Below are 26,839 nucleotides of genomic sequence, written 5' to 3' on the forward strand. Positions count from 1 at the left end.
TGGCTTTAAAAATACAATATATGTAACACCTGTGTTAGAAGTGTCAGAAAAACATTGGATGAATCAACATTTCAACTCATTGCAGTAATAACGAAAGCAAAGAACAGTAGTTTTGGAAAAGTATTCAAGTATTTTCCTGAAATACTATATAACAAAATAAAGATCCTAAACTTTGTATGATTGTACTTGAGGCAAATATAATTTGCAAGTGCTTTTTTTCATATAGAGCAATATGAATAATACTTGTAGCAAAGATATAGAACACAATTGTGACAATACACAAAACTGGAATGTAAATAACTTCAATAGGAAAAAAATAACCTGCCATTTATAATAATATTCAAGTGCTTCAGTAATGAAATGACCAATTACCATGGCTTACATTAATCACATATATGAGAGACATGAAACTAACAAAAACTAGATGACAGAAGTATCAATAAATATACATGAATACAGAATCATCAGCTGTTTGGACAGAAAAAAACCTCAGATGAAGTCAGTTTTAAAGAGAACTTTGAACTTAAGAAACACTTTATAAAGATAAAATAGAACAGGGGCTAACTTCTGTCCTCACACAGGAATAACCCTGTACAAGAAGAGCAAAATTTAGCCCCAACCCTGGACACAAAACATATGTGCCACAATACACAAACACTATATACAACTTAAATAATCACTCCATAGCTCTATATGACAGTCTCATGTTTTTTGTTATAAAAACAAATCAGCACAGTGAATTCATGATTTGTCAGATGCCAGTTTCTTCCCTTGGCTTCACAAAGCAAATTATTTTGTTTCATATTTAGTTAAATTATTTTAAGGATTTTAAGAATCATCAGATCATACTTCTAAACTTAACACTTCAACATCTTATTTTGCAAAGACATTTTAACACATGGAGTAGAATGTTCAGAGAATTGTGAAGAGGGAAGCTTTTAGTATGTTAATATCAGATATTATTAAAACCTAAAACTTGCTGGTGTTTGAGAACTTATTTATATTTTCCTTTCCTGTGCCTTCCTGATATCATACAAGTACTCCTGCAATTTGCTTGCAAGACTTTTCAGTTGCACTGTGTCGTATTTGGTATCATCCAAACAGTCATAATACTTTTTATAATCCCAAAAAGCATGATGCAAGGAAACCTTCAAAGACAGAATATATAGGATGAGGTGTGACCTGTATATAGTTGTGCTTTTATTTTTCAAATATCTGTATACTACTATTGTTATTACTTAAAGCCAGGAATGTGTGTTTGAATTGCATTGATAAGTTGCAAGGTATTGTCAGAATTACAAAATGAAATATTTTAACTAAAAAAAAAAGCAAATTACAACAATGTTGTCCAGCATTTAAGCCACACAAATTACATAACACTCCCAGCAGAAAACATCTTCTCAGACACGGAAAATGTATTATCTTGGTGCCAGTGGGAAGTCCAATGTTTCATAACATTTAGATATTATTGCAACACAACTACTAAATTAGCTCTCTAGAAAAGCAAAGAGAATTTATCAGTCATCATGAATACACAGATATAAGCCAATCTCATCTTTTCTAACATAACAGATTACATTGCTGCAATATATTTTAATGATTACAATGTTTTTTAAAAAAAAGACACAATATAGTAAGATGTCTAAAATTATAGTGAAGCCATAAAAAAAAATCTAGAAGTTTAAAATACTTGTCAATTTGACTAAAATGCATATTTACTCAATTTCCTTGAGCTTTTATTTTTTCTCCTCCTCATTGGAGGAACAATGTCTATACTAATTGTTCAATGCTACTCTGGCTGTGGGCAGCTTCATCTTTACAGTCTTCCTCAATTCCCCTTGCAAACAGTTTCATTAACTGGCAGTGAACCCTGAAAAATACAGAAAATAGTAAGAAATAAATGGGTACAACATTTTAAATTATAGTAATTTAATTCTAATAGTCAATTAATTTCAAACAGCTGGACAAAGTTTCTTACTCCTGACTGCAGAAACCACGCCCTCATTTTAGTTACAATCCTTCCCTGCTAAGAGGGCTGGATGCTTTCATGTGTCCTCTTTTATGCCCCTTGTCCACACAACAAGTTCTTTGGGCACCTAGATGAGTAAATCTTGTATAATATACAGCATTTATAAAACTCCCCTTTGGACTGCTAAGGGATTATATTTTAACACTTGTATGTAAATATTATGGGTTTGGCTCCCTTTGTTCTAAAACAACAAACAAAACAAGGAACCAAAACTAATCCAAACAACAACAACAACAACAAAAACTAACCAAAAAACCCTTTCAAATTTCACAAACTTGTTTTCTAATTTGATTATTTGCACAACTGCAAAATTCTTTCTCCATACGTGAAGACTGGAGATAAGACTGTGCTGTGTGCAAAAAAACCACAAAGTATGGGACACAGTATTTCTGTCAGGCAAAGATGTTTACTTAAGCAAATAGGAAAAGCTATTGCTCAGAGCAATGAGGCATTCCATGCATTTAAAAAGAATCCTTCCAACATCATCTTCACTTTCAGCACTTAAAACACACAATAACAGTTCCTAAGAAGTAAGTATGACTGCAAAGGTAGGATCATCCATCTCACTCAGAGTGATCATTTACAACATACATGGCTGCAGTATTCTCTGGAAAGGATTCAAAATGGTAACAAAAATATTTAGGTTTATTATCAGAAGACTCAAACTTGCTATGCACAGGCATCTTTTTGGGATGCCTTTATAAGCATCTTTAAAATCAATGAGAAGGCTTAATGTGTTCTGCTGTATAGACAGAAAAATCAATGCTCACCTCACTTCAATTGCTGAACTATCCAGAGTTTCTCCATCACAATTCCAGGTGCTATTAACAATATTACAGCAACAGGCTGGATGATCTCTGCAGAACTGGCCAAAACGTTTCTTTCCAATGTCCAAGACATTGCTTTCATTGTCTTCTGAAAGCTTTGATGTAAATTGAAAACACTTAACCCGATAAACGTCTACAAATGGAAAGTCAAACTACAAGAAAAAAAAAAGGCAAATCAGGCCATTATAATTAAATATATTTGATGTGTAAAGCCACTCAGTATTTTGTACTCCAGGAAAGTCTGTCCACTCCAATTTTCTAGAGAAGCTTACCTGAGTATAAAGTGATACTTGCTTTTGAAAAACTGCACAAGTCAAAAAAAATACAAAGAGAAAATGAAACCTTACTTCTCAATGGTCACTGTATAATGCCTTTTACAGCAAAATGGTGTAAGAAAAGCTGCATGGAAGACCATCCTACCCTGGATTTGCCTCCTGACTGTGGCCCTGGACTGCAAGCTGATGGAGATAAGAGACTCAGGTCTGGGCTGGGGTAGCAGAATACATGCACAGGAGGATTATGCCCAGCATCTTTGGGGTGGAGACCACAGCCCCGGGCTATCACTTGCCAGGCTCACCAGACCCACATCAAAGCAGAGAGGAGGAGAGGATCTGGGTGTGCGCTGAAAAAGCCTCTGGTCAGAAGCAGTGAATGCCCATCCTCTGCTGTGCAGAGGAGCTCCAGGGGCCTGTACCCTAGAAAGGCACATCCAAGGGACATCCACATGAGGGACAGCAGAGGGGGTGTCATGGCCCATCAAAGGCTGCCTCAAAGGGGTCCCAGACCCTGCATATGATGCAAAATGATGCAACAGATCCACAGTCTTACAGGGAGCAGTGTCACACCTGCCCCCTTCAGGAGACACACCTGGGTGTTCCCACCTGCCATTCCCATTACATTCCAAAAAACTAGGAATAATTATAACTAGTTAATTCAGCTAGGAAAAGCAGGTCACTTAGAAGGCTGCAGATTTACACTACAATATTGAACAAATGCTTTAATACAGGAATCATCAATTGAAGCAACAATACATTAGAGGATGCCTCCATCAGCCCTAAAAGCAACCTAACAGATACAGAGCTAACTATTCAGCAAGCTGCATGGAATACAGACAGGTCACTTAGCAAAGGCCATGGAGTATGTCTGTGTGTGTCTACAGGAAGGGAATGACAGGGAAGCAAATGTGAAAACCAATCTGTAGCAATGTATAGTCATCCTTTTATTTTTGGTTTTTCTTCCACATTTTCTTAAGTTTTCAAGAAGGGTTTCCCAAGAAGGGTTTTTATGGTGGACACTAACCTGGGACATATGTACAACCTTGCATTTAATCTCCACAGCAAAACCAGTATATCCCAGAGAAAAATGGGATAAAAGCAATTTTTTATTGCTTTTATGCACTGGATTTGACATTAGTCCATTGCTCAGGTAATTTCCAGAGATGTTAATAAAATCAGGTTGTGACAAATATTAAATATGTGTAGTCACAGTCATAACTTGGTTTCAAGAGATATTAGAATCCAAAGCAGTGATGAATCTTCCTGTCTGACAGCTACAACACATGCAAGAAATAATTTTCAAGCTGAATGCATAAAGCTCATCCTGGTCACTAATATGTAGTAAAATACTGCTAAAAGCCTGCAGTCTACAATCAAATTGAAGTTCTGGTAACTTAATTCTAAAACACATTTTTATACAGTTCTCAAAAGTGATTTATGATTCTTCACCACATCTACCTCAACTATTCATGCTGTGAGTAGTTTCTCATGCCGTGAGCAGTTTTTCATGACAACTACATGAGGGCACAGTTGTGATAAAATAACTTTAAATATCATTCAAACAGCACATACACGGAAAATGTTACAAAACTGAATTCAGATGGCAAAAGTGGAATTTTGTTAAAATGCTATGGCCAAGGAGTTGACTTTGGTAAAGTGTTTTGAGCTTCTTTTTTTCCCCATGATACACATGCTGAGATTGCATCACGCAAAATGCATAAATTTACAAAACCCAAACAAACCTGCTTTATAGATATTATTTCTGTCCTATAAGAATACCAATATTTACACCTTTGATGGACACTGTCAAAAGGAATACACACCTGATCATCTTGGTTTGTGTGCCTGACAAGATACCGTAGAAAATCGAATCTGGAGCATTTCCGAACTAGGATGAGGTCTGCTGAACCATCTGCCAAATGAGCTGCTGGTGAAAGACCTTTGGGACTTCGTGGACAGGCACAGCTCATATTTACTGCATTGATGGCTAGAAATTTCCCTTTTATAACCTTCCATTCTTCTTCACCTTCTGAAACACACCAATAAAGACATGGAGACAGGTAATCATTTGATCTATTCACAAGAACACTAAAAAGCAATCAATGGCAACTTAAAATTCTTCCCTGGCCATATTCATGTACTGTCAATAAATTTCTAAAATAAACTACATTTAAAAATAATATTTTAAAGTATCTCTTTTTCATACTCTAACAGAGAAAGTTGCTTTCTCCCTTCTGACTGTGACTACCTCCCATAACTGCTTGCCTGCTCTGGCATATGCATGTCAAATTCAGGATCAGTGCTATGTGGGGAAACCTACAAAGCCATAAGAAAAGAAAAGACAGGCAAGTGACAACTCTTGTAGTGTCAAAGTTCAGAGGGATTAACTTTATAAAATTCTATTTCTGCTCTTCAACTTGTTAATCTTAAATAAACAATGATGCAAGGCTTGTAGTTTAGTATTTGGTTTCTGAAGTAATATTCCTTTTCTGCCTCAATGCAGCAACTTAATATTTTTAAAAAGTCAAAGGGAAGGGATGACTCAGGGCGCAGCAAGGACCAGCAGGCAGCACACCAGGAGTCTGCTTCCACTCTAGCTCCAAATGCCCCAAAATTAAAACTATTAACAGAGTTAAACGTTCCTGTGTGCAAATCTTCAGAGATTTCTGGAAAACAACACAAAGCCTCTTTTCAATACCTTGAAACTCTGTTGGAGACTACATGAAAACTGAATGTGTGCTGGCATTGATACTACCAGGAAACAGAGAAATTTTCTAGAACAAAGAAGCATTGGCAGGCAATGCAGAGTTGTTGTTGCCAAAACTGTTTTCTCTTGAATATGGATAAAATATATTTAAAATGCCTTTTTTATTTTTAGATTAAGCATATTTGTCTTCCTTATCACAATAAGAAAAAGCCAAAAAGCAGCCATAACACTGTTTTTCTCCTACCAATATAAGTGGACTCATTTCAAATGAACAATTCCACAGAAGCAATGAGTGCAGAACAGACTATGGACACGCGTGCTGTTCAAAGACTGGGACGAGTGAAGTGCCATTAGGGGTAAAATTAAGGAGTGAACAAAAAATGCTTAAGTTTGTTTATGTATACAAGGTAGAGATTTTGAGGAATGTTAACTGGTATAGACTCCAACATCTAACATGATTCAGTTCCCCACATTTTGGTTAACTTACAGTGATTTTCAAGGTGCTTTTCTGATGAGATTACAGATGATGTTTATGCTCTATATTGTATGTCCTGAAATTCTGATATTCCTTACTGTCTCAGTTCTAGGAACTTCACATTTACTTTAGAGAATAATTATTAAAATTGTCTAGGTCATTTTGAACCTGAAGTCTGTGATGCATTCATTTTGAATCAACATGTTCCAGGCTCTATGCATCAGGAAAAATAAAAAGAAAAAAAAATGTTTCCGAAGTATTTTGCAGTTGTTCACTCCTTGAACTTCTCTTGTTTTCTGGAATTCATTGAAACTTCTTACTATCTACTCTCTAGTAACAGAACAAGAAAAACAATTTTCCAGGAAAAACCATGTAAACCATGTGACAAAAGACTTAAGGAAAACAAAAAACTTTATCATAATTTTTCCATCTAGACTATCCCCTTTACCTCCTGAGAAACAAATCAGAAATAGCAAGAAAAAAACCACGGCTTTTAAATTCAACATCTTTGCTTAATTTGCCACAGTGCTTTTTAGTATTGCTTGCTTTACTGCTGATCTTTTTATGTTGCTTTCAAACATGACATTACCAAAAGAAGTAATTTAAATCAGATTCAAAATGTGCATCTTAAGAGAGCTGAGACATATCTAAATGTCAGACTATAGAATGACAGTTCAGGCTGCAGGCAAATGACAAGACCCTGCTCTGAGATGAAAGTAACTGAACCCAACATGAACTACTGGAACTGGAAGCAGTAGGCATTTTCTGAGATGTTAGTAAAATATACAAACAACAAAATGCAAACATCTCCCTTCACTGATAAATTCTTTTGCTGTTTCTCTGAGAAGCATTAGTAATTTAGTCATCAGTGTGTCTAGATATGTATTAACATTTTAAGTATGCTTAAGGTAAAATGCTTCTTTATGTTACTGTAATAGATGGTTTTCATCTGGTATAAATCTCAGCATGTTACCCAAGAACACCTTCACTGTTCAAAGTAAGAATGAAGTCAGGGTATCAATCACATTTTAAATGAACAACTCTTTTTATAAACATTCTGCAGTGTGTATCACTGTAACAGCACAAATTATTTGCTCAAAATATCCCACAGTAGGGCAGTCATAAGCAGGGAGTGCATAAGTGACACTCATCAGTGGCCTATTGTGTACACACACTGCAAGTTGCTGAAATCAGCATAAAGTACTAACAGTCAACATTTACTCAGCACATGCACAGAGACTCCTGCACAATACAAAGAAATATGTTCAGCAACAGCCAATCAAGCATCCTCCTAAACTGATCTGAATCACACACAAACCTGGTAGGCACAATGAAAGAGTCAGCCAAGACACCCTGCTGAGTGAAAAGCTTCTCTGAAGTGGAGATTTAGAATCCTTTCTACAGTGAATCAAAAGTAGCTGATTGTATTATTTCCTCACCAGTACTGCATGGGTATGAGAACAGACTGCAAAGAAAGCCAGCTACCAGAAGTAGAATGGAAAAAAGTAAACAATATCATACATAATCAGCTGCTTAATGTCACCTGCAATGTTGGCTAAAACTGTCTTGATTGCTAACTAACCTGTAGCTTTCTAGTAGCTCCTTTGCTAGATGAAAGGGAACAAAAAAGGCAAATTTAAAAACCAAACCAACCAAACAATGCACAGGAACATTAAAAAAATGCACATAAACCCCCAGACAAACAAAAGAAAAAAGGTTGGCAATTTATAACTACAATCATTTCTCAAAAAGACAAATTTTTTTCTTACCAAAGAACCTATTGTCATATTTATATTATTATTTCTATGCATTGTTTATACTCTAAAAAATTTTCTTTAGCTGAATCTGGCCATAGATTAAAACAATCCAAGAAATAGTCTGATTTGACCATCTCTTGACTATATCAAAGATCTGAAAGCATCAGCTAGGATGAAAGCACAAAACAAGTGTAATGGGAATTCAAGTTGCACAGAAATCTTTATGCTAGCAGTAAATCTCCACAGTATGATAATCTTTTGGCTAACAAATGCCTAGAACCTGGCACAGTCACAGTGCAAAACACCTGCAATTGTAAGACAATGCAGGTCATAAGGACCAAATGCTTGTCAAGAAAATTATAATTGTATGCACTGGGCTCTACAATAAGAAATAAAAACAGAGTAAAGGCAGAAAGAAGCACCCACAGGAAGCCTGCCTGCTCTTTAAGAGGGGCTAATCCAAAATGATGAACCAAAGCTGGAGGCAAAACTCAAGTGAATCTACATTATCTTCCTCTAGCAAGGCCCCAAGTGTAGCAATATCAGTACTTCTTCCCATTAGGATGTAGCAGCCAGACATAAAGAGATGCAACTGGGGGAATGACTGAAGAGAATTCATTAACACTTGTTTAAACAGGAGGAAAGAAAAGTTATGCCCATTAGAAAACACTCTACACAAGTGTGCACAAGGGTTAGAATGGGGATGAAAGAGAGAGTAAGGACAGCATAACTAGAGAAAGAGGACAGAAATCTCATTTATCATTTATAGTGAGTATTGGTGGGATGTTGTACAGAAATACTCAAGTCCACTAGATCAGCTGCTAGTCATCCAAGTTCACAGCCTCATAGTAAGGTGACATTTGTGGTAACAAACACAAATTTTTAATCCTGATCTATTCTAAAAGTTATCTTAATGAACTACTTCCTTCTATGACACCTCACAGTTCATCCATTCAGTCCTTTTCACAAAAACCCATTGTCCTAGCTCACAGAATTATTTTTCTTAAAGAAAAGAAACTAAAAACACTGAAATATACAATTAGTATAATTTTATCAGAATTTTCTGAGATTTGGGTAGAGAAGACACCTTGCATGTTTTTCACATACTTAGAATCGGTGTCGTAGAATCATTTTGTTTGGAAAAGACCTCTAAAATCAGAGTCCAACTGTCAAAATAACACCACTAAACCATATCTGCCCAAGTGCCACATCCATGTGTCTTCTGAACACTTCCAGGACACCACTTCCATGGTCAGCCTTTTCCAATGCTTGATAGCCCTTTCCATGAAGAGATTTTTCCTAATATCCACACTAAACCTTCCCTGGCATAATTTGAGATCATTTCCTCATAACCTGGAAGAAGAGAAAGAACCCCACAAGCCTACAGCCTCCTTGCAGTTGTAGAGTGTGATGAGGTCTCCCCTGAGCCTCCTTTTTCCCAGGTTAAACAGCCCCAGCTCCCTCAGCTGCTCCTCACAGGACTTGTGCTCCAGACCCTTCACGATCTGTTGCCATTCTCTGGACATGTTTCAGCACCTCAATGTCATCCTTAAAGTGAGGGGCCCAAAACTGAACACAGGAATCAAGGTGTGGCCTCACTAGTGATGAGTACAGGGGGGCGATGACACTTACAGGTGTTTTGTAGAAACTGAAAAAAAAAATGGGATTACCAAGTAACTCAATGTTTAAAAAAACAAAATACATGCACACTTGAACTGCTATCTTCTGAAAAGGAATAATTTGTGTAATACTATCACATTTTACTTTCTTTTGATAAATTACCTTCATTCTTCAATCCATGTTCCTTGTTCTGTTCTGCCAGCTGTTTCTCACTTTGCTTGCAAATGTAACATCTGAAAACAAAAATATCATTCAATTCCTGGAAGACCTCCACTATTATTCATTTCAATTTTTTTATTTTACCCAGTCATTACAATATCTTTCCCCACCACAAGATGCACTGACAATCCTCATGTGGCATGAATGATCATAGCCCTGCAGGCAGTGCAGTTATTTAAGTACAGTTCTAAAGATTACTGGATGTCAGAGGTAACAGCAGCAGAGAGCCAGAAGACCATACAGGCTGGAAGGGATCTCTGATGTGATCAAACTTGGTCTCACAGGAGAGCTCAAAGTTGGTCTTACAGGATCAAGATGCTCAGTGTCTTATTCAGTCAGGTTTTGAGGATCTGTGAGGGTCAAGTCCACAGACCTCTGGGCACCTTGTTCCAACATCTGACTGCTCTAACAGTGAAAGACACTGACATACTGGAGACACTCCATCTCACAAGTGTCCTTGCTCATCCAAATTGCTTTTCTATCCTGGTTATCAAGTTTCTGAGTATCAGAATGGATTATCCTGGAACTCTGAGGAGGTACCAACTAACTCTCCTATGCCTCTTTGTATTCTAGAACAGTCTCCCATGTAATCTTGCCAAGATATGCAAATAAACCAAAGTCCAAGGCTGCAATTCTACTTTTTGTCTCATTTACTTCTCTCAGAAGTTTAAACTCTATAATTTCACGGTCACCACTGCCAAAACTGCCCTCAACCATCACATCCCTCACATCCCCACTTTTTATCTTCTGTATCAAGACTGGCAGAGTAGTTGTTCTAGCCAGCCTGTCAATCACCTGCATGATCAATCCCATTACCACACCCCAAGATTCTCCTAAATTTCTTGTGCCTGGCCCTACTGCCTTTCCAGCAGTTATCAGGAAGGATAGCTGATAACTGATAAAGAATGCCTGTGAGGCACCAGGCATTCCTTACTCCATTCCTGAAACCTGGATGGAAACCTGGATGACAGCTCTCTCCCTCTGGAGCCTCCCCTCCCTCTGGAGCATGAGGGCACCTGATGGGTCAGGATAGCTGCTCCAGCTGATACTGGCATCTGATCCCCAGTGTGCCACAGCACTGGCACAGCAGTCTTATTGTTTCTGGACAAAGTTTGTGGCGTCTCTGTATCCTGCTGTGCTGTTTGGTGCTGTGACAAGCACTTTATGTCTGATAGCTAAATCTATATATAAAGAGGAATAATTAATACTAGTGCATAACTTCAAGCAGGTGAAAGCAAAGAGAAAGGAAGGAGCACTGGGAGATTAAGGCAGGTCCCCTGACTAAAGAAACGAGTGAAACATATCAGAAAGAATTCATACAGCATCATAGTAGTATACAAAGAAACAGGCTAAATAGGCTGATTCCTGAGAGGACTTGTCCTCAGGACAAGCCATGCCAACTGTTATGGCACTAAAGCAACCACTAACATTTCTAGATGCAGTTAGGATGTGAACAGTTGAGAATTTCTGAATTATTATTTCCATTTCTAGAAGCTACAACCCATCCAGATTTTTGATTTCTTAGTAGGAACACAGCAGAGTATCCTCAGCATCTTGTAACTGAGTCCTGTGCTATTATATTTTGCTTTACTTAAAATTGAGGGAGGAGGAGAACCAGCTAACAAAATTTTATTAGATTTTTGTTTAATGATCTGATAAAATGAGGAGTTCTTTTTAATGAGTCAATAATTGTTTTTACAAGCTTATCTCTTTCAGAGTAAGTGTTTTGATATTAAAACCAGCAGTTCTGTAACCTCTATTTATGTACAGGCCTTTTTGAATAGTTCACACCAAATATCCAGAGATAAACATTAGCCTACCCCGTTCTGCAGCTCACTTTATCTCGTGGAGATCCATGTGTGTGTTTTGCTGGTTGATAAGCAATTGTTCCTTCATAATAGTGATGAGAAAGAAAAGTCTTGAAGCCTACATAAAAAAAGGCATTATGCAGCATGAAGTCATTATAAATCCACATGGCAAATATCTCTGCATACATTCCTTGATTTTTCATCTCTTTCCTTCTCTAAGGACTGCAAAACAATAGTAGCCCTCCTCAAGCTGAGAAGTCCTTTTCTTATGATGTTTTAGACTGTAAGGAACAAGAAAATACCACAGCAGCGATCCAATGTTTTAACATTTGTCAGAAGTGCCATTTCACTTGACAGCTTTAAAAACCAACTAAAATATTTAGTTATATATCACTGCTGAATCTTAAAATTTGCCTGCACTAAAACTTTCCTCATGCATCTTCTTTCCTTAACACAAGATAAATCAAACAAGGCAAAAGATACTTTCCACTAGCATAGGGTTTATCCAAATATTTGGTAACAAGACTAAATCACTCCTCTCTCTCTATAAGGGCAAAATTAACAATTCATTCCATCAACTGAATGTTCAAGACAGAGGAGTACCTATCTCTCTTTAAGTGACTAGAAAGAAAGTCAAAATGATTAGGACAGAGAAGTTATTACTTTTCAGGCAATTTTCAATAGGTGGCACATATTCAACACAAATTTTTTGAGCCCACTTTCAATGTTAACCCCAAAGTTACAGAGCTTTATGTAATGTAATTCAATATATTTGGTACTAGAAGGAGTTTAAAATCAGGCTCAGCATGTTTCTAATGTTTACAAGCTTGAAAGAAGGTTGGTTTGGAGAGAATAAACCAACTGTTTCAATATGCTTACATGCTGACAAAATAATGTAGCAATTAAAAAAATTACCTGAGTAGTCATATCTCATTGGACCCATCCACCTCTTCTTCTCACTATCCTTCAATATATCTCCATAAAAACCATAACCCAGCAATGACACAGAGTATTTCAAAAATGTGTTGTTGTGATGTACAGAAGAGACATCCAGAGGCTGACAGTCACCTATGAAGATCAGAAGTACAAGAGTTTGTCATGCCTTATTTCATTTGCAGCTGCAAGCATGATAGTAACTTTAACACTGCAAAGTCATTAAAAATAAAAAATACATATTGTATTTATGTCAATACATATGTAATAAATGCATATACTTCTTACACATAAAGAAAAGGAAATATAATTTTTAATACTAATTTAATTTCTTACTTCAAAAGCATTAAACACTGAGTGAGAAGGCTCAGTATACTGAAAATGTGCAATGAAGAATTTGCAGTCCTTTACCATGTAGCAGTAGGAGGGGATAGAGTTGAAGACCTATTTAGATTGGAAAAGGCCTTTGGGATCAACAAGTCCAAATCTCAACCCAGCCTCCTCAAGGTCACTACTAAACCATGTCCCTAATGCCACATCTTGTCTTCTAAGTACTGGCACCCTGTGTCAATGTTGACAGCCCCTTTCCCTAAGCAGACTGATGCAGTATCTCCTGTACTTCTCCTGGGTACTGCTTTAACCTCTGTGGCATACTATCAGAGGATAATTCAAGCTGCAAGGAGCCTTTGGGGGTTTCTCATCAAACCTTCCACTCAGACCAGGTTCAGCTATGAGGTGCCATCAGGTTACTCAGGGCTTATCCAGTCAAGTTCTGGAAATCCCTAAGAACAAAGAATACTCCACTTCTCTGATATCCTCCTCATGCAAACTTTGGAGTGATGGTGGGAGTTGGGGTGGGTTTTTTTGTTTTGTTTGGTATTTTGGTGTTTGGGGTTTTTCTATTTCACAGGGAGGTTGGACCAGATGATCACTGTTCCAACCTGACCCATTCTGTAATTCTGGGACTTAACAACACAGCTAAAATTCTATGATAAAGTGAAGCCACATCTTTCTAACCCTAGTCCAAAGGCTTTAACTCCACAGATGCTGAACAGAGTAAACCATAGGTTAGTAAGAGAAACACATGTGTAAATCTTTGCAACACCAGATCCTAAAACTGCAGCTGTTACTCAGTAATGATATTAGAAGGAATTGCAACTCTAACTTGGCAAGGGAATATTGAATTGCCTGGGACAATTGGACAACTAGCACAAAATAGCACCATTCAAATGTACATGCATTTCTCAAAGCTTTTATTTTTCTCTAAGATAGATATACAAATATATAGATAGTCCAACAACTGATGCTTATTGCTATTTACTTTATTTCAAAAGAATGTTTATTTCAATTTCAAAAGAATGACAGAATTCATGAAAACTTCAGCACAACTTTTTTGAAATATTGTTCCCTTGAAAACAATGAATTACTGTAGAGAAAGCAATCAGTTTTTAACCTCCTATATTTCAAATCAGAGACTTAAATCCCAGAAAAAAACTTTGTATTTCAACTCAGCCATTATGTTCAAATTATATTTCACAGACATAAAGAAAGAACTAAATGAAAATGTATTTTGGGCTACTTCCACTGTTTTTGTAACAACACAGCAAACTGTGACCACCCACCTACAATAATATGAAGAGCTGAAGTTACTGGATCAGAAATGCCAACAGTTGAATAGCATATGCAATCTGTTGATCCTGAAAAATAAAAAACTAGGCATCAATTTGTATCTTTACAAAAGAAGTATTATTGGTGCAGTTCTCCAAATAAAAGCATTATGTTCCTTTGGTTTGCTCCTTTCCATTTTATGGAACAAAGTAAATACAGGAATACAGTATTATTATTTTTATTATTTAAACTATAACATTCCACCCCCCAATGAATACAAGTTATTGCTCTCCATATAAAGTACAAAAATTTCACAATATAAGTAATAAACATGTAGCAGTTGTGAAGGGAGTTAATTTACATGGAAAATTTCACTATTACATTATAGCTTTTATATCAAATGAGGCAGGCATACATTGGTTCTCCTCTGTTTAGGATTTCTTGCTCACTGAGATCTCAAGAAAGGAAGAGAAATTGACTGGTCTGCTGTTTTTTGTGGTACTGATCTAAATTTCAGGATGTCATCTTATACCAGAAATTTCTGCTCTGTTCTATTATTTGAAAATTAGCAAAAATACTTGCTTTCAGGAATTAGTTTCTAGATAGGGTAACAAAATGGACAGAGATGTACCTTTATGGACTTGATGCAAAATACAGACAAGAAGAAAGCGGGGAAGCTTTAGGTTTCACCTAAATGCTGTTCAGAAATGGACAACTCTCCCTTTTTCCTATAGAAAACAAGAGCCTAACATAGGGATCTGGTTTCTGCTCAGCAGCAGGAACTTGGAACTCAGATCCAGACAGACAGAAGTGTATTTGTTGCAGCACCTAACTCTGAATTTATCTTACAGTTTCTCCCATCCTTCCCACGAAACTGAATTCCTTTAAAGTCAAAGGTAGATGCCTGAAAAGAGAAACTTTGTCCACATACATGTTCTGAGACTTCCTACCAATGCATTATGTGGAAGAGCAGCTCAAATACAGTGTACTTGATTGCTGAGGCCTTATCAAATTGAAATAGAAACTAAAAATGGAGGAATGAGCAACCATTTAAAAACCACTTTCAGTTCTTTTTCATTTTGGAAATAGCCAGGACATTAGCAATTAATAATGGGAGCAAAGAAAATCCTTTCCTTTTCAGAAGATTGACATCACTTCCCCTGCCTGTGAATGGCAGGACAGAAGCTTTCACCAAGTAAATGTTATGCAGAAATCTATCACAGTGAACAAGCAGCAGCTCCAGGAGCCAGTTAAAGAGAATATCACAGAACTGCAGGACAAAAGAATCAGTGTGACTAAACAGACCTCTCACTGCAAGGCTGAGGAACAAGACAGTGCCAGTGAACCATTACAGGCATATGCCATTGCAGGACAGAGGACTCCAATTTCCCTCAGTATCACAACAGATGGGGTACTCAGATGATGATCTTGTGTCACATTTAAGGTTCTATAAAAGAAAATATTAAGTAGACTGAAGGTGAAGCTATAACTTTACTGCCAAGTTTCATATTATCTCCTACGCTCATGAACAGAAAATTCTGACTACTTTTGAAAAGAAAAACAAATGATCCCTGAGAGATCTGGCCTAAACTTTACCGCTGAATGTACAAGCCTAACACTTAATCCAGCATTTCTCATTTCTTCCACATCTGTGTGCGTTCTGCTCCTACAATTACCTCAATTACATTTGTCTTGACGCAAACAGAGCTTCCAAGTGGTTTTACACACAGATGGGAGAAGAGGGGAATTTGTGCAAGCTACTTTTCAACACCAGAAGCCCATCTCCCTGTGATCTTCTATACTCAATTAAAAGCTGATTCATCTGTTTGGCAATTACACAGAACTTATTTACATTTCTATTCATTAACTAGTAAGGAAGGTCTAAAATTAAAACTGAAGTCTGAAATTAATTCTGAGATTCGAAAATGGGAGACATCAACAGTAAAATACTGTTGGTTTTTTCCTCTTGGAGCTCGTAGTATGGAGCAACAAAACCAGTGACCTATTTACACATGGATGTAACTACTATAGCATTCCATACACATGAAAAGAGAATGTAACTTGCCATAACACCACACCAAGCATGAACCTAACATTAAACAGTACTTGTTTAAAGGTCACAAAAATGTTCATGATGACTAAGGGTTTGAATTCTTTTGAATTCAAATTTGAACTAAACAAGACTTCTAGATCTTTAGGGGGATCTTCACTAGATGTGGAATCTACAACTGCTGCCACACCATTTTGAACAGATGGACACACAAACCCACCAAAGTCTGGGTTATTTCATCAGTATAAGCCTGATATGAAAAGCAGGATTAGAACGTAAATATATCTTGAATAATATCCCATGATTAATATCTTGGGATTGCCAGAGCACTCAGTTCAGGCAAGAAGCTTCCCATAAAGCATGACTAATGTTAAATGGTGGGTATTGTACACTCTGACTAAACCAACACAACAATTATGTACATACTCTGCCAGATTTTCTTTGGGGATTTTTAAGGGCAACAGCTTGAGTGAAGGAACATAAAAGAGGTTTCTATGGATTGCAGAGAACTATATGGAAATGTGAAGGAAGTAGTTGGACTACTTGCTAACTGGGTCCCAATTCACTTAAAAAAAAGACAAACCCATTCAGTATAGAAATTAATTATTGCATTGGTTTATTAGTAGAGAAGAAAATCAGCATTCAAAGCAATGATTAAGTTTCAGTTTAAGACACACAGAGCTATACGTGTGCATGTTACACTGCAGACAATATGCCAAAGCTTCAGCCCTGGTCAAGGACATACTGTCAGGAGTAGCTGATGGCAGCTTCAGCTTGAGCCTAGGTACTCACGCACAGGCCTCAGGGGAAGGCCTCGGGAAACAAGACATCTGCATGTGACAAACAGATGCTACAGAAGATGAACAGGCTCTGCTAATCCTATTGACCAGATGCTCTCTGCTATAAATTTAGATGCCCATCTCAATGCAGACACCAAATGTAAGCATGAAAATTCGAGTGTCAGTTTCAAACTGAAACTTACCTTAAGGATATTAATTCCTTTAGCTAAAATGTCACCAACCACCAGTGCTGCAGATTATTCTGCTTGTCCTCCAACTCCTACTCTAGCACTACAATCATCTTGCATAGGGCCAGTACATTTCAACAATGGTGGCACCACAACACTGTACGATAGGCAGATGCTGAATGTCTGAATTCTCCCAGCTAAAGCTTTCATCCCAGAGATTCTGATGTTAAGAACTTACTGAAAACATGAAATATGTAGAAGGCACAACATTTTGTGTTTGATAAGGTAGGTATAATTACTTTGAATCTTTACTACACATCACTCATTTTCCTTCAAGTTGTTTTTTATTAGGAGGTCTCATACAGCCACATGGTTGTTACACAGGCAAGTTCTGTGGTTTTTTCCTCCGCAAGTATGAAAAATGAAATAGTTTATATAAATACATTTAATGATATAAAAATTCAGGAAATCCTTCCTTTTAGTTAATCAATCACAAGGAAGAACAATCAAGATATTTATTGAAGCATGAATGATCATGTACTCTGCATAAATTTTGTCGAAGCAATATAAAAGCAAAGTGAGGGACTGCATTACACAGAATGAACTACAGCCAAATCACCGATTTCCCCTTTGCATGTGAACATTGCTAGATATTTGTGAGTAGACAAGTCATGCAGACAGGTACACTCAGACACCATGTCACAAGTTTAAACTGATAATAGAACTACCAAAGTAGTAAAGCAAAACTCAGATAATTTGCTGGTTGTATGGAAGATTTCATGCCATTGATTGGTGGACCAACGACAGACAAAGTGCTAGACTTAATAATCTGAATCATGATTAGACTACTAACTTACAACTAAGGTTTCTTAAACCAAAACACACACATAGTGTGAGGTACATATATTTATTTTTGTGCTTTTATTGATGGAAAGCAAAAATTACAAACAATTGAAGTACGAAAACAAGCAGGTGACAGAAGCAAGTCAGCTAGATGCTGATCCTATGGAAAACCATGAATTTAATAAAGAAATAGAAATACTTTTAGAGCTTATGAGCATTGCTCTATGTGAGATACTCTTGACAGAAACAGATGCTCCCATGGCACCTAGAGAATCCTCAGACAAATTAGTATAAGAACAATATTTGTAGTGAAAAAAAGGTAGAATAGCAACTTCAGTGGGGCTCTCATATTTGTGCAGAGTTTTTGTGAATCCATAATCCATGCAGTCATCATACAGATGAAATGTCAGGTAAACTGCCCTAATGACAGTGTGATTATGGATCACACTGTATGGATAATGACAGTGATTTTGGATCAAGCAGCATTTAATATCTTGAAAAATTCTACAAAACTACTTTTCTGAGAAGTACTTCTTAAATGACAAGGAGCTGGCACATTCAAAATAAGGGGAGAAGCTACTGCTACAGGGAGAGATGAAGGCTCTGGGCTTACACCCATGTACCTACTCAAAATTTTGTATGTCTTCCTTTACACATACAGAAACCAAGAAGTCAAGTTTCATCTGCATAACAACAGACTGGCTAAAAGAGAAACAGTTCAGAAAGACTTTGGTGTAGGATTTTTTTGGTAGATAATTACTTCAGCGTAGCTGAGTAACACAAGACAACAAAAATTGTTTAGTCTAATAATGGCAGATTTTAGAGATGAAATTAACATTATAGGAGTAAGTAATATTGACTTACTTGTCTCCATGACAGACCCACAATGTTAAGTGCAGTATTTAGCCCTAAGACTGTCATTTCAAGAACTTTAATGGATTTAAAGTACTGAAGGAGAAGCATAAAACATGCACTTCAGATTTCAAAGTGGATATAGTGAGCTTTGAAACTAAATGGCAAAGATCATTAAATATTACAAGCTTTGTAGCTGAGAAGGCTGAGAACAGACCACTTGGAGTAATTAAACAAGAAAGATAGCTTTTATTGCTATGCTTTAACACATTTTAAAGATAATTTTACATTGTAAATGACAGCAGTATGAGTCCAGTCACACTTCACAACTTGACTTGAATCTATTTTTTAAGCTTGTGAATGAATCCTCCATCTTTTTCCTGTATTATGTTCATACAGGAAGCATGTACTGCCTTTGACATTCTTAACTTCTACATGTAGTGACACATCAACATTCTGATTATAATCACACTGCATCCTTCAATCTAAACAGTACAGAGCTGACCACCAGAACCCAATCTGGATACACTAGAAGCCTAAAATCACTATAGCTATCAACTTTGTGTCTATACTTTACTCAGTATTCCCAAGGGCTTAGATTTTCCCCCACAGTGGGTTACAGACTTGATTATTGCAATGAATGCAGTACAACAGAGTACAACAACAGAGTGAAGTGGGTTTGTTTTTTCCTATCTGCTAAGATTACGAAAAATATTTAATCTAGTAAGTTCTTTTTAAACTAAAAAAAGAACAGCAGTTGACAGCTTTGTCCTCCTATTCTATGCCAAGAACAGCATTATGTTCTATGTACTAAGAACAGCAAATTACTTTGGCTTACTCCAGAGGGTGCAATTTTAATACTAAAACATGTGGATGAAATGTCAGTGTCCAAGCTGTATCAGGAACCATTCTCTGCACTGAAGTTCTATGGACACATATTATTAGTCTGAATGCAGTGAGAGCACATGGCTGAAAGTGCTTTTAAGGCTAGTAAGAAACAACTAGCTTTTAAGGCCTAGAGGAAAAAATAACTAAACAGAAGTTTTCAGAGATACACTACAGCTTCTAAGTACTCCTAACAGCAAATCCATTTACAATGGCAAACAGTCAATTTCCACTGACAGATTTGAAGAATGGCTGCAACTAAGAGAAATTCAGAAGTTAAAACTGCCATTTGAGTAGAAGTCTTTTATCCAGGTCAACAAAACCACAAGTTATTTCATAGAAATGTTCGATAATGCATAAGAATAAATTATATTTTTCAACAATAAGATGCACTAAAGAAAGAGGCTGTTGGGAAACTGGCATAACTGTTCAAGGAAAAAAAAAAGAGCCAAGCAGGGACTTGCTGCAGAAAGTTAGAATTATGATATACAAATAGTATTCAGCGTTCAAAAAAAAGTCTGCACACTGGAATTCTGCTATGAAATAAAGCTTATCACTGAAACCCAGTCATTTAGATGAGTGTTTTAGCATTAAATCTCTTCCACTTGTAATTTTGAACCTCTGTACAATTAAATTGTCAGTCTCTGAGCAAAGACCATCTGCTGAATTTAGTTTTGTTTGAATACAGAAACTGTTTAATCACAACCACAAACCACAACCTGCTACGTTTCTCTTAGCACAGTGATATCAGGAACTAAGTGATAAAAAAGGTGAAAACACTGATCCACTGCCTTCTTACCCCAGGCTCCTGTCATCACTGAGTAAACCATCTCTGTGTATCAGAAGACAAACAGAGTTTTAGATCTTCATCTTTAAACTATGGGTAGCCTTTGTTTTCAATATCTATTAATGAGTTCCTAGGATATTTTAAAAAGGTTGGTTATAAAGAAGTAGAACACAATGAATGAAGTTTTATTAGATGTATGGTTAGTATTTAATTATTACTTTTGACTTGTATTTCAGGACTATTGGTTTAGTTTTTAAAAAAAGAAAAAAGGTCTTAAGAATTTCACTTATTTTTGGAACAGACTTCTTGCACTACTGATAGAGCTAGAGAATCTGTTGGGGTCAATACATGGTCAGAACTCCACTGTATCAAGCAAAGATGAATACAGAACAGCTTCACCATGGGCTGGAAAAATATAAACCAGAAAAAAACCCCAAATCTTGCTGCCTTGAGGGAGGGTTATGCTGTTTCATATTCAATTTAAAGTCACTATAATGACTAGATGTGTCAAGATTTGTTCAGTGACTTGACAACCTTTTACAATAAATAAGCACTTTCCCATATACACAGAAATGGATCATTTAAAATATCATATATAAATACCATACAATAAACAAACAGATCAAGATATATATTACCCTCTCTATTTCCAAACACTTAATTAATAGAACTTTAAGGTCAGCTTCCTTACACATCATTATAAAAACTTCTGAGGGATTTGAATAATAACTTGGAGAAAATATTTGAACTATAGCATTGATTACAAGGTCTCATGTCAGTTCTAAGAATAGAACATAAAGTACACATTCAAATAGCAAAAGGATACAGTGGACAAAACAAAACATTAAAAAATGTAAGAGAAGTGACTTGATACATGCTAACAAAATTAAAATGTCAATGAAATTCATACTTTTTGGGTGCAAAAGTAATGCACCCAATGAAAAAATGCTTTAAGATAATGTTGAAAAAGCAAGATTAATCTTTTCTGAGGACAAAGAAATAGCTCTTAATATTGAGGTTCTGGTTTTTCAATTGTATCTTCTTAGGGTCACATATCTCCAGTAGGCAAAATCTCCTAAGACCAGTCATGTAAGCAAAATACCTTTAGTTCAAGAAATTTGCCCAAGTAAGAAAAAGGATGAGAAGAACACCACTTTGAATTCTATTCTTGTGAAGTTCATTATACATACCGACTTTAATACAAAGCTGTAACAAATAAAATCAGAATATACTTAAATATAATAGGAGGGTGAAAAACCATAAGGGGATATTCACATTGTAACTTTTACATACCAAACATTTATTATACTGCAGGCAGAAAAGGTTAAGCTTCTTGCAAGTAACAATTCAGAACGTTTGGGTCTGGATACATTTTTCACAAAGATGAAAGGAACATAAAATTAGTCACCCATAGCTTGAGAGTACAAATGTTGTACTTCACTTGGTATAGTTTTACAACCTGAACTAAATTTTCTCAGAAATCTTTATTTTAATTCTAACCAGAAGCTTACAATGTTTATTTCATGCCCAGTTCTTTAATTCAAAGCTCAAGCATCAGACAAGAGAAGTGAACACCATAGAAAAGATACTGCACTGTCCCCTGTTAAAGAGTTAAAACAGTTAATTCAGTCCTGTAAGAGAACGCAAATATGTTAATCTGCTTTTGAAGGAATCTTTGAGGACCAAAGGGAAAGGATGAGGTAACAGCTGGGACACCAGATTGAAAACAGTAAGACTGATCCAAAGAATGCCTTTATGGTCAATAATAATAACAATAATCATATCAAGAAAGACCTCAGTTTGAAGAATGAATTCTCTCAAATGACAGCAGTCAGGACTGCCTGAAAAAGTGGCGGAAATTGACAACTGTGAACGGGTAGGTAGCACCTCTAACAAGGAGCAGAGCCTGCAACTTGGTCTGGAAAATGAGAACTGTTCCTCAGTTGTAGATGCCCTGTACTTGTTGTGAGAACAACTGGAAGAAAAGAGAGTCCAGGAATCTTAGCATTTGTTTGAAGTTTGCCAGACCAGCCGAAAATTCTCATTATAATTCTAACTAAATTAGTGGATTTGGAACTGGAAAAATATTTATCAGGTAAATTTCTGTTTAGTAAATTCTACTCCTTAATGTGTTTAGAAGGGTTGTATGGAAGAGTTAATTGACAATATTAGTGTCAACATATTATCTCATATTAACACACTGTCACAAAAAAAAAGTTATTAAATTCTGAAGTTATACATTAAGGTTTGATTTCCTTTACAAAATATTCTTCCTAAAAAAATTGCATGTGATCAAAACTGTTATATGGATACAAACAGCTTTAGTTAATGTCTTGATAGAATATCATTGCTCAGATCTTACACTTAGGCCTAAATTCATCATAAGGGAAAAATTTCAAGAATGAATGAATAAATTAAACTGAAAGTTAGCCCTTTCTTACCAGCAGGAATTATGCCAATCCTTATATTGCACTGGACTAACGATGCTTTGGGATTATTTTGGTCTATGCCAGAGTCCTTCTGCATTCTTCCAATGAGACCATGCATCACTTCACTGAACATGCCGTCCCCACCAACACAAACAACACTGCCAGGAAACACAAATTAGAATGCACACTAACAGTCAATAAACAACACGGCAAGTGTTCTACTTAGGGCATGCACTGGGCACACCAAAAATAGTTGTTCTATTATCTTCCTTCATTTGTACAGGATATAGTAGCCCACAGTCAACTAGGCAATTAACAAAAAGCAAGAAAAAAAATTCAAGCTACAAAACTGCAAATGCACCTAGATATATCTGTAGCATTAGGAAAAAATGTTGAAATGCAACCTGCAAAAAACTTTATCCTCTACTACTATGTGCAGACAAACAAATATTAGTGGAAATTCACTATACAAATAAAACACTGAACGGGACTGTACATACGGCTTTTGAAGTACACAGAATGGAAATAAGATACTTTTACTAAAAAGGGAAAAGCTAACATTTGCCACCTCAGGCAGAAGTGTAGTTTACACCATTTAAAAGGAATATACATTAGATGAAAGTGAAAATCCAGAAAAGTGAATGCCTGCATCTTCTTTTGAACATGCTCAGATCTCATCAAATTGACAGAAGTCATTTATATCTACATAACCATTCATAAGGAGACAGAGTTCTAAATGTTACCAGATGCAAAACTTCGTTTCACAAGTTTAATACAGGTCAGAGCTGGTGCAGCAGCTGCACAGATCCTGAACATGTTAAAGCTCAGCAGTGAGCCCACACCCAAGCAGAAACTAGGAAGTAAAAAGACTCTTTTACAGCAATATACATTTTAAGAACAAGAATCAAATGTACTCAGCAAGCATAAACATTCTTTAACTAAACAAACTAATTCAAATACACTTTAAAGGAACACATGAGAAATCCAGAGTTACATATGTAGTTCCTAGCACACAAGTCTAGGAATGTGTACTGTTATCTATATAGCAATAATTTCCAACTCATAAACTAATATGCTTTCACATCATCAGCAGCAGATAATGCAGACTGAGCAAGACAAATTAATGTAATTTTTAAGTATAGATGACTTTAATTTTAGTTATTATTGCATTTTCAGCAGATGGAAAGCTGTCATTTTTTTCCATTAAACAATGGAAACAAAAACAGTCATTTTTTTCCATTAACAGTGAGTAAAATATTAAAAATGTGAACTCTCCAACTCTTAACTTAAGACCTAGGAAACAGAGAGAAGGAATAAAATGATATTTGTTTTCAATTTTTCTATTTTTTTTCTCTTTGAATAGTTTAACTACACTATTCCTGAATTTTAGCCTTATCTTGCTCTGCAGACTCAAAAAACTGGGCTAAAGAAACAAAAATTTCCATTTCAGTTCAAGGTCAGTGTAGCTTCAGTAGAAGTTTGCTCAAAGCTCCATCCAGCCTGGCCTTTAACATTTCCAGGCATGGGGAATCCATGACTTCTCTGGACAGTCTTTTCCAGTGCCTCTCCACTCTCACAGTAAAGAGTTTCTTACTTAAACCTAATCTAAACCTTCCCTCGTTTAGTTTAAAACTTCCCTCTTGTCGTATTGTTATATGCCCTTGCAAAATGTCCCTCTCCAGCCCCCTTTGAGGTCCCCTTGAGGTACTGAAATGTGCTCTGAAGTCTCCCTGGAGCATTCCCTTCTTCAGGCTGAATAAGCTCAGCTCTCCCAAACTGTCTTCACAGTAGAGGTGCTCCAGCCCTGTGGTCATCTATAACAAACACTATATCCAGACTCAGAGGGGACAGTTATATCAATGTCTATATCTACCAAAGGTAAATTTGATAAAAACTTCACATATGCAGTAACAGCACAACCAAATTCACAGGAAATATCAGAAGACCAATGTACAAGTCAGACATATACTGCACATGTGAAGGCCTCTGGTGAAAAATGTCTGAAAGAAGCATCTTAGAGTGATTGTTTCTTGTTGGCTTTATTTTACTAGAGGGAGAGCATTTAACTTTTTAGATAGATGACAACAGAAAACAACATCTGCTAGAGGACTTCAGAAGCTAACTCACAAGTAAATTGAGTTTTTAAGAACTACAGTCCCTTCTTATCTCAGTCATTCTATGAACTAATTGAAAAAGTAGGGAAAAAACCCCAACCAGAAACAATTTTACAAAGGCCTGTGGAACAAATATATGTATAAGAAAGCACAGTGCTATGTGTCACAGCTTCCAAACATGGCTGTTACCTGCATGATATTACAGCATGTTCTAATTGTTCTGCACAGTGATGCACAAAACCCTGCTATGCTGTAACCAAATGAGTACTTTAAGTGACTGTGCTTAAAGAAAAGCTGTTCTGTCATTGAGCTATTAGGTGACTACATTCACTGTAAGAAATTCCTATAAGGCAAAATAGGAACACCTTATTCCTATAAGGTAAAATAGGAAGAAAAAACAGGAAACACATATAAGATATTTAAATGAGCTGTCTAAAGTAAAACATTTGAAAAGAAGCAAAGCGATTATCATTAAGAATCCTGTATCTACTTGCAGAATTCCATGTATGGCTTTGCCAAATAGGGAATCTGGAGATGAAATGAAGAAATTCATCACTGAATGAAGGGAAAGCCACACATCAGAACCAGTCTACAGGGACAGCTGAACATCAGTTAGATGCAGGAATCCAAAGAACCTTTTACCCTGTGTGAGGGAAGTCAAACCTGAAGAAACACATATTTATGTGGTTCAACCATTTTTTAAATTTTCAAGATAACCACTTAATCAGCTATTTAAAAAGTAGTTTTAATTCAGGAAGTCCTTCCTAACATCACTGTTGACTACAGAAAAAGAGTTGTATATGATGGACAAAAGTTAGGCTTGGAAAGACAGGCTGCAGATCCCAAACAAACTGCCACTCAGGGCTAACCCAGGAATAGAAGAATCCTAAGAGTCTAAAAAGATGCAGTATTCTGGCCTATTGAGCATCTTGGAATGTTAGAGAGACAAAAAAAAAAAAAAAAACACCACCCAAAAAATCCCCAAAACAAGCAAACAAAAAACCCAAAGGAAAAAAATTCTACAACATGAGACTGAATCTGCCAAAACCACTTCAGATACTACCACAACTGGTCACTGCCACTTCCTGTAAAAAAAAATTTACTAGGAGTGGGCATGGGCTCATTTCCCTCCCTTTCTGCTCTGTATTGAAATTTCACCAACCATAAGTACAGTTATTTCAAATCACAGATCAAATGAAAAGGAAGAATAACAACTAACTAGGTTTATCTAGGAACAATGCTTCCCTTCCTTGAACTTCTGAAAAATTAAGAAAAGTCAGAGTTATAGACAAAACTTTTTATTTGAAGGCAAGTCATTTTAAAGCAGGTGAAGTCTGGGAACTCAGCCTACGAATGTCATTTCATACTAACACTCTTTCCTAACACACACAATGTATATAGCAAAGTACCACAGCAAAACTACTCTGAAAAGACTCAATGTGTTTTCTTTTTGCAACTTACCAGTTTAAATGTACCTGTCAACAGGCACAAAAAAGAATTCTAAAATACTGTAGTTATGAAAGCTTATCTGCATACATTTTCATGTTTTTTCAGACATGTAACTTTCATGTCATGGACTGGAAACTGAAATTACCATGGCATTTTTATTAAAATATTCTGCTTCTACAGCAGACTCAATAATGGAATGTAAGAT

The 26,839-nt window shown here is 36.3% G+C and overlaps 1 protein-coding gene across 1 annotated transcript in view; it reads right to left on the minus strand.

Moving 5' to 3' along the window:
- Positions 1 to 531: 531 nt before the first annotated feature.
- The window catches only part of CERK (ceramide kinase), a 38,681-nt gene continuing 12,373 nt past the window's right edge, over positions 532 to 26,839 (minus strand). The window contains exons 6-13 of the mRNA XM_054273131.1: positions 23,084 to 23,229; positions 14,273 to 14,347; positions 12,633 to 12,785; positions 11,730 to 11,835; positions 9,853 to 9,923; positions 4,955 to 5,160; positions 2,800 to 3,008; positions 532 to 1,870 (exon numbers count right to left, since the gene is read on the minus strand). Coding sequence (XP_054129106.1) covers positions 1,771 to 1,870; positions 2,800 to 3,008; positions 4,955 to 5,160; positions 9,853 to 9,923; positions 11,730 to 11,835; positions 12,633 to 12,785; positions 14,273 to 14,347; positions 23,084 to 23,229 — 1,066 coding nt within the window. The 3' untranslated portion in view covers positions 532 to 1,770. The remainder of the gene's footprint in view (positions 1,871 to 2,799; positions 3,009 to 4,954; positions 5,161 to 9,852; positions 9,924 to 11,729; positions 11,836 to 12,632; positions 12,786 to 14,272; positions 14,348 to 23,083; positions 23,230 to 26,839) is intronic.

The sequence above is a fragment of the Melozone crissalis genome, unplaced genomic scaffold, assembly GCF_028551555.1.
Source record: "Melozone crissalis strain CALT ecotype California unplaced genomic scaffold, PUWL_Pcris_2 ptg000004l_1, whole genome shotgun sequence".
NCBI classification, from domain to species: domain Eukaryota; kingdom Metazoa; phylum Chordata; class Aves; order Passeriformes; family Passerellidae; genus Melozone; species Melozone crissalis.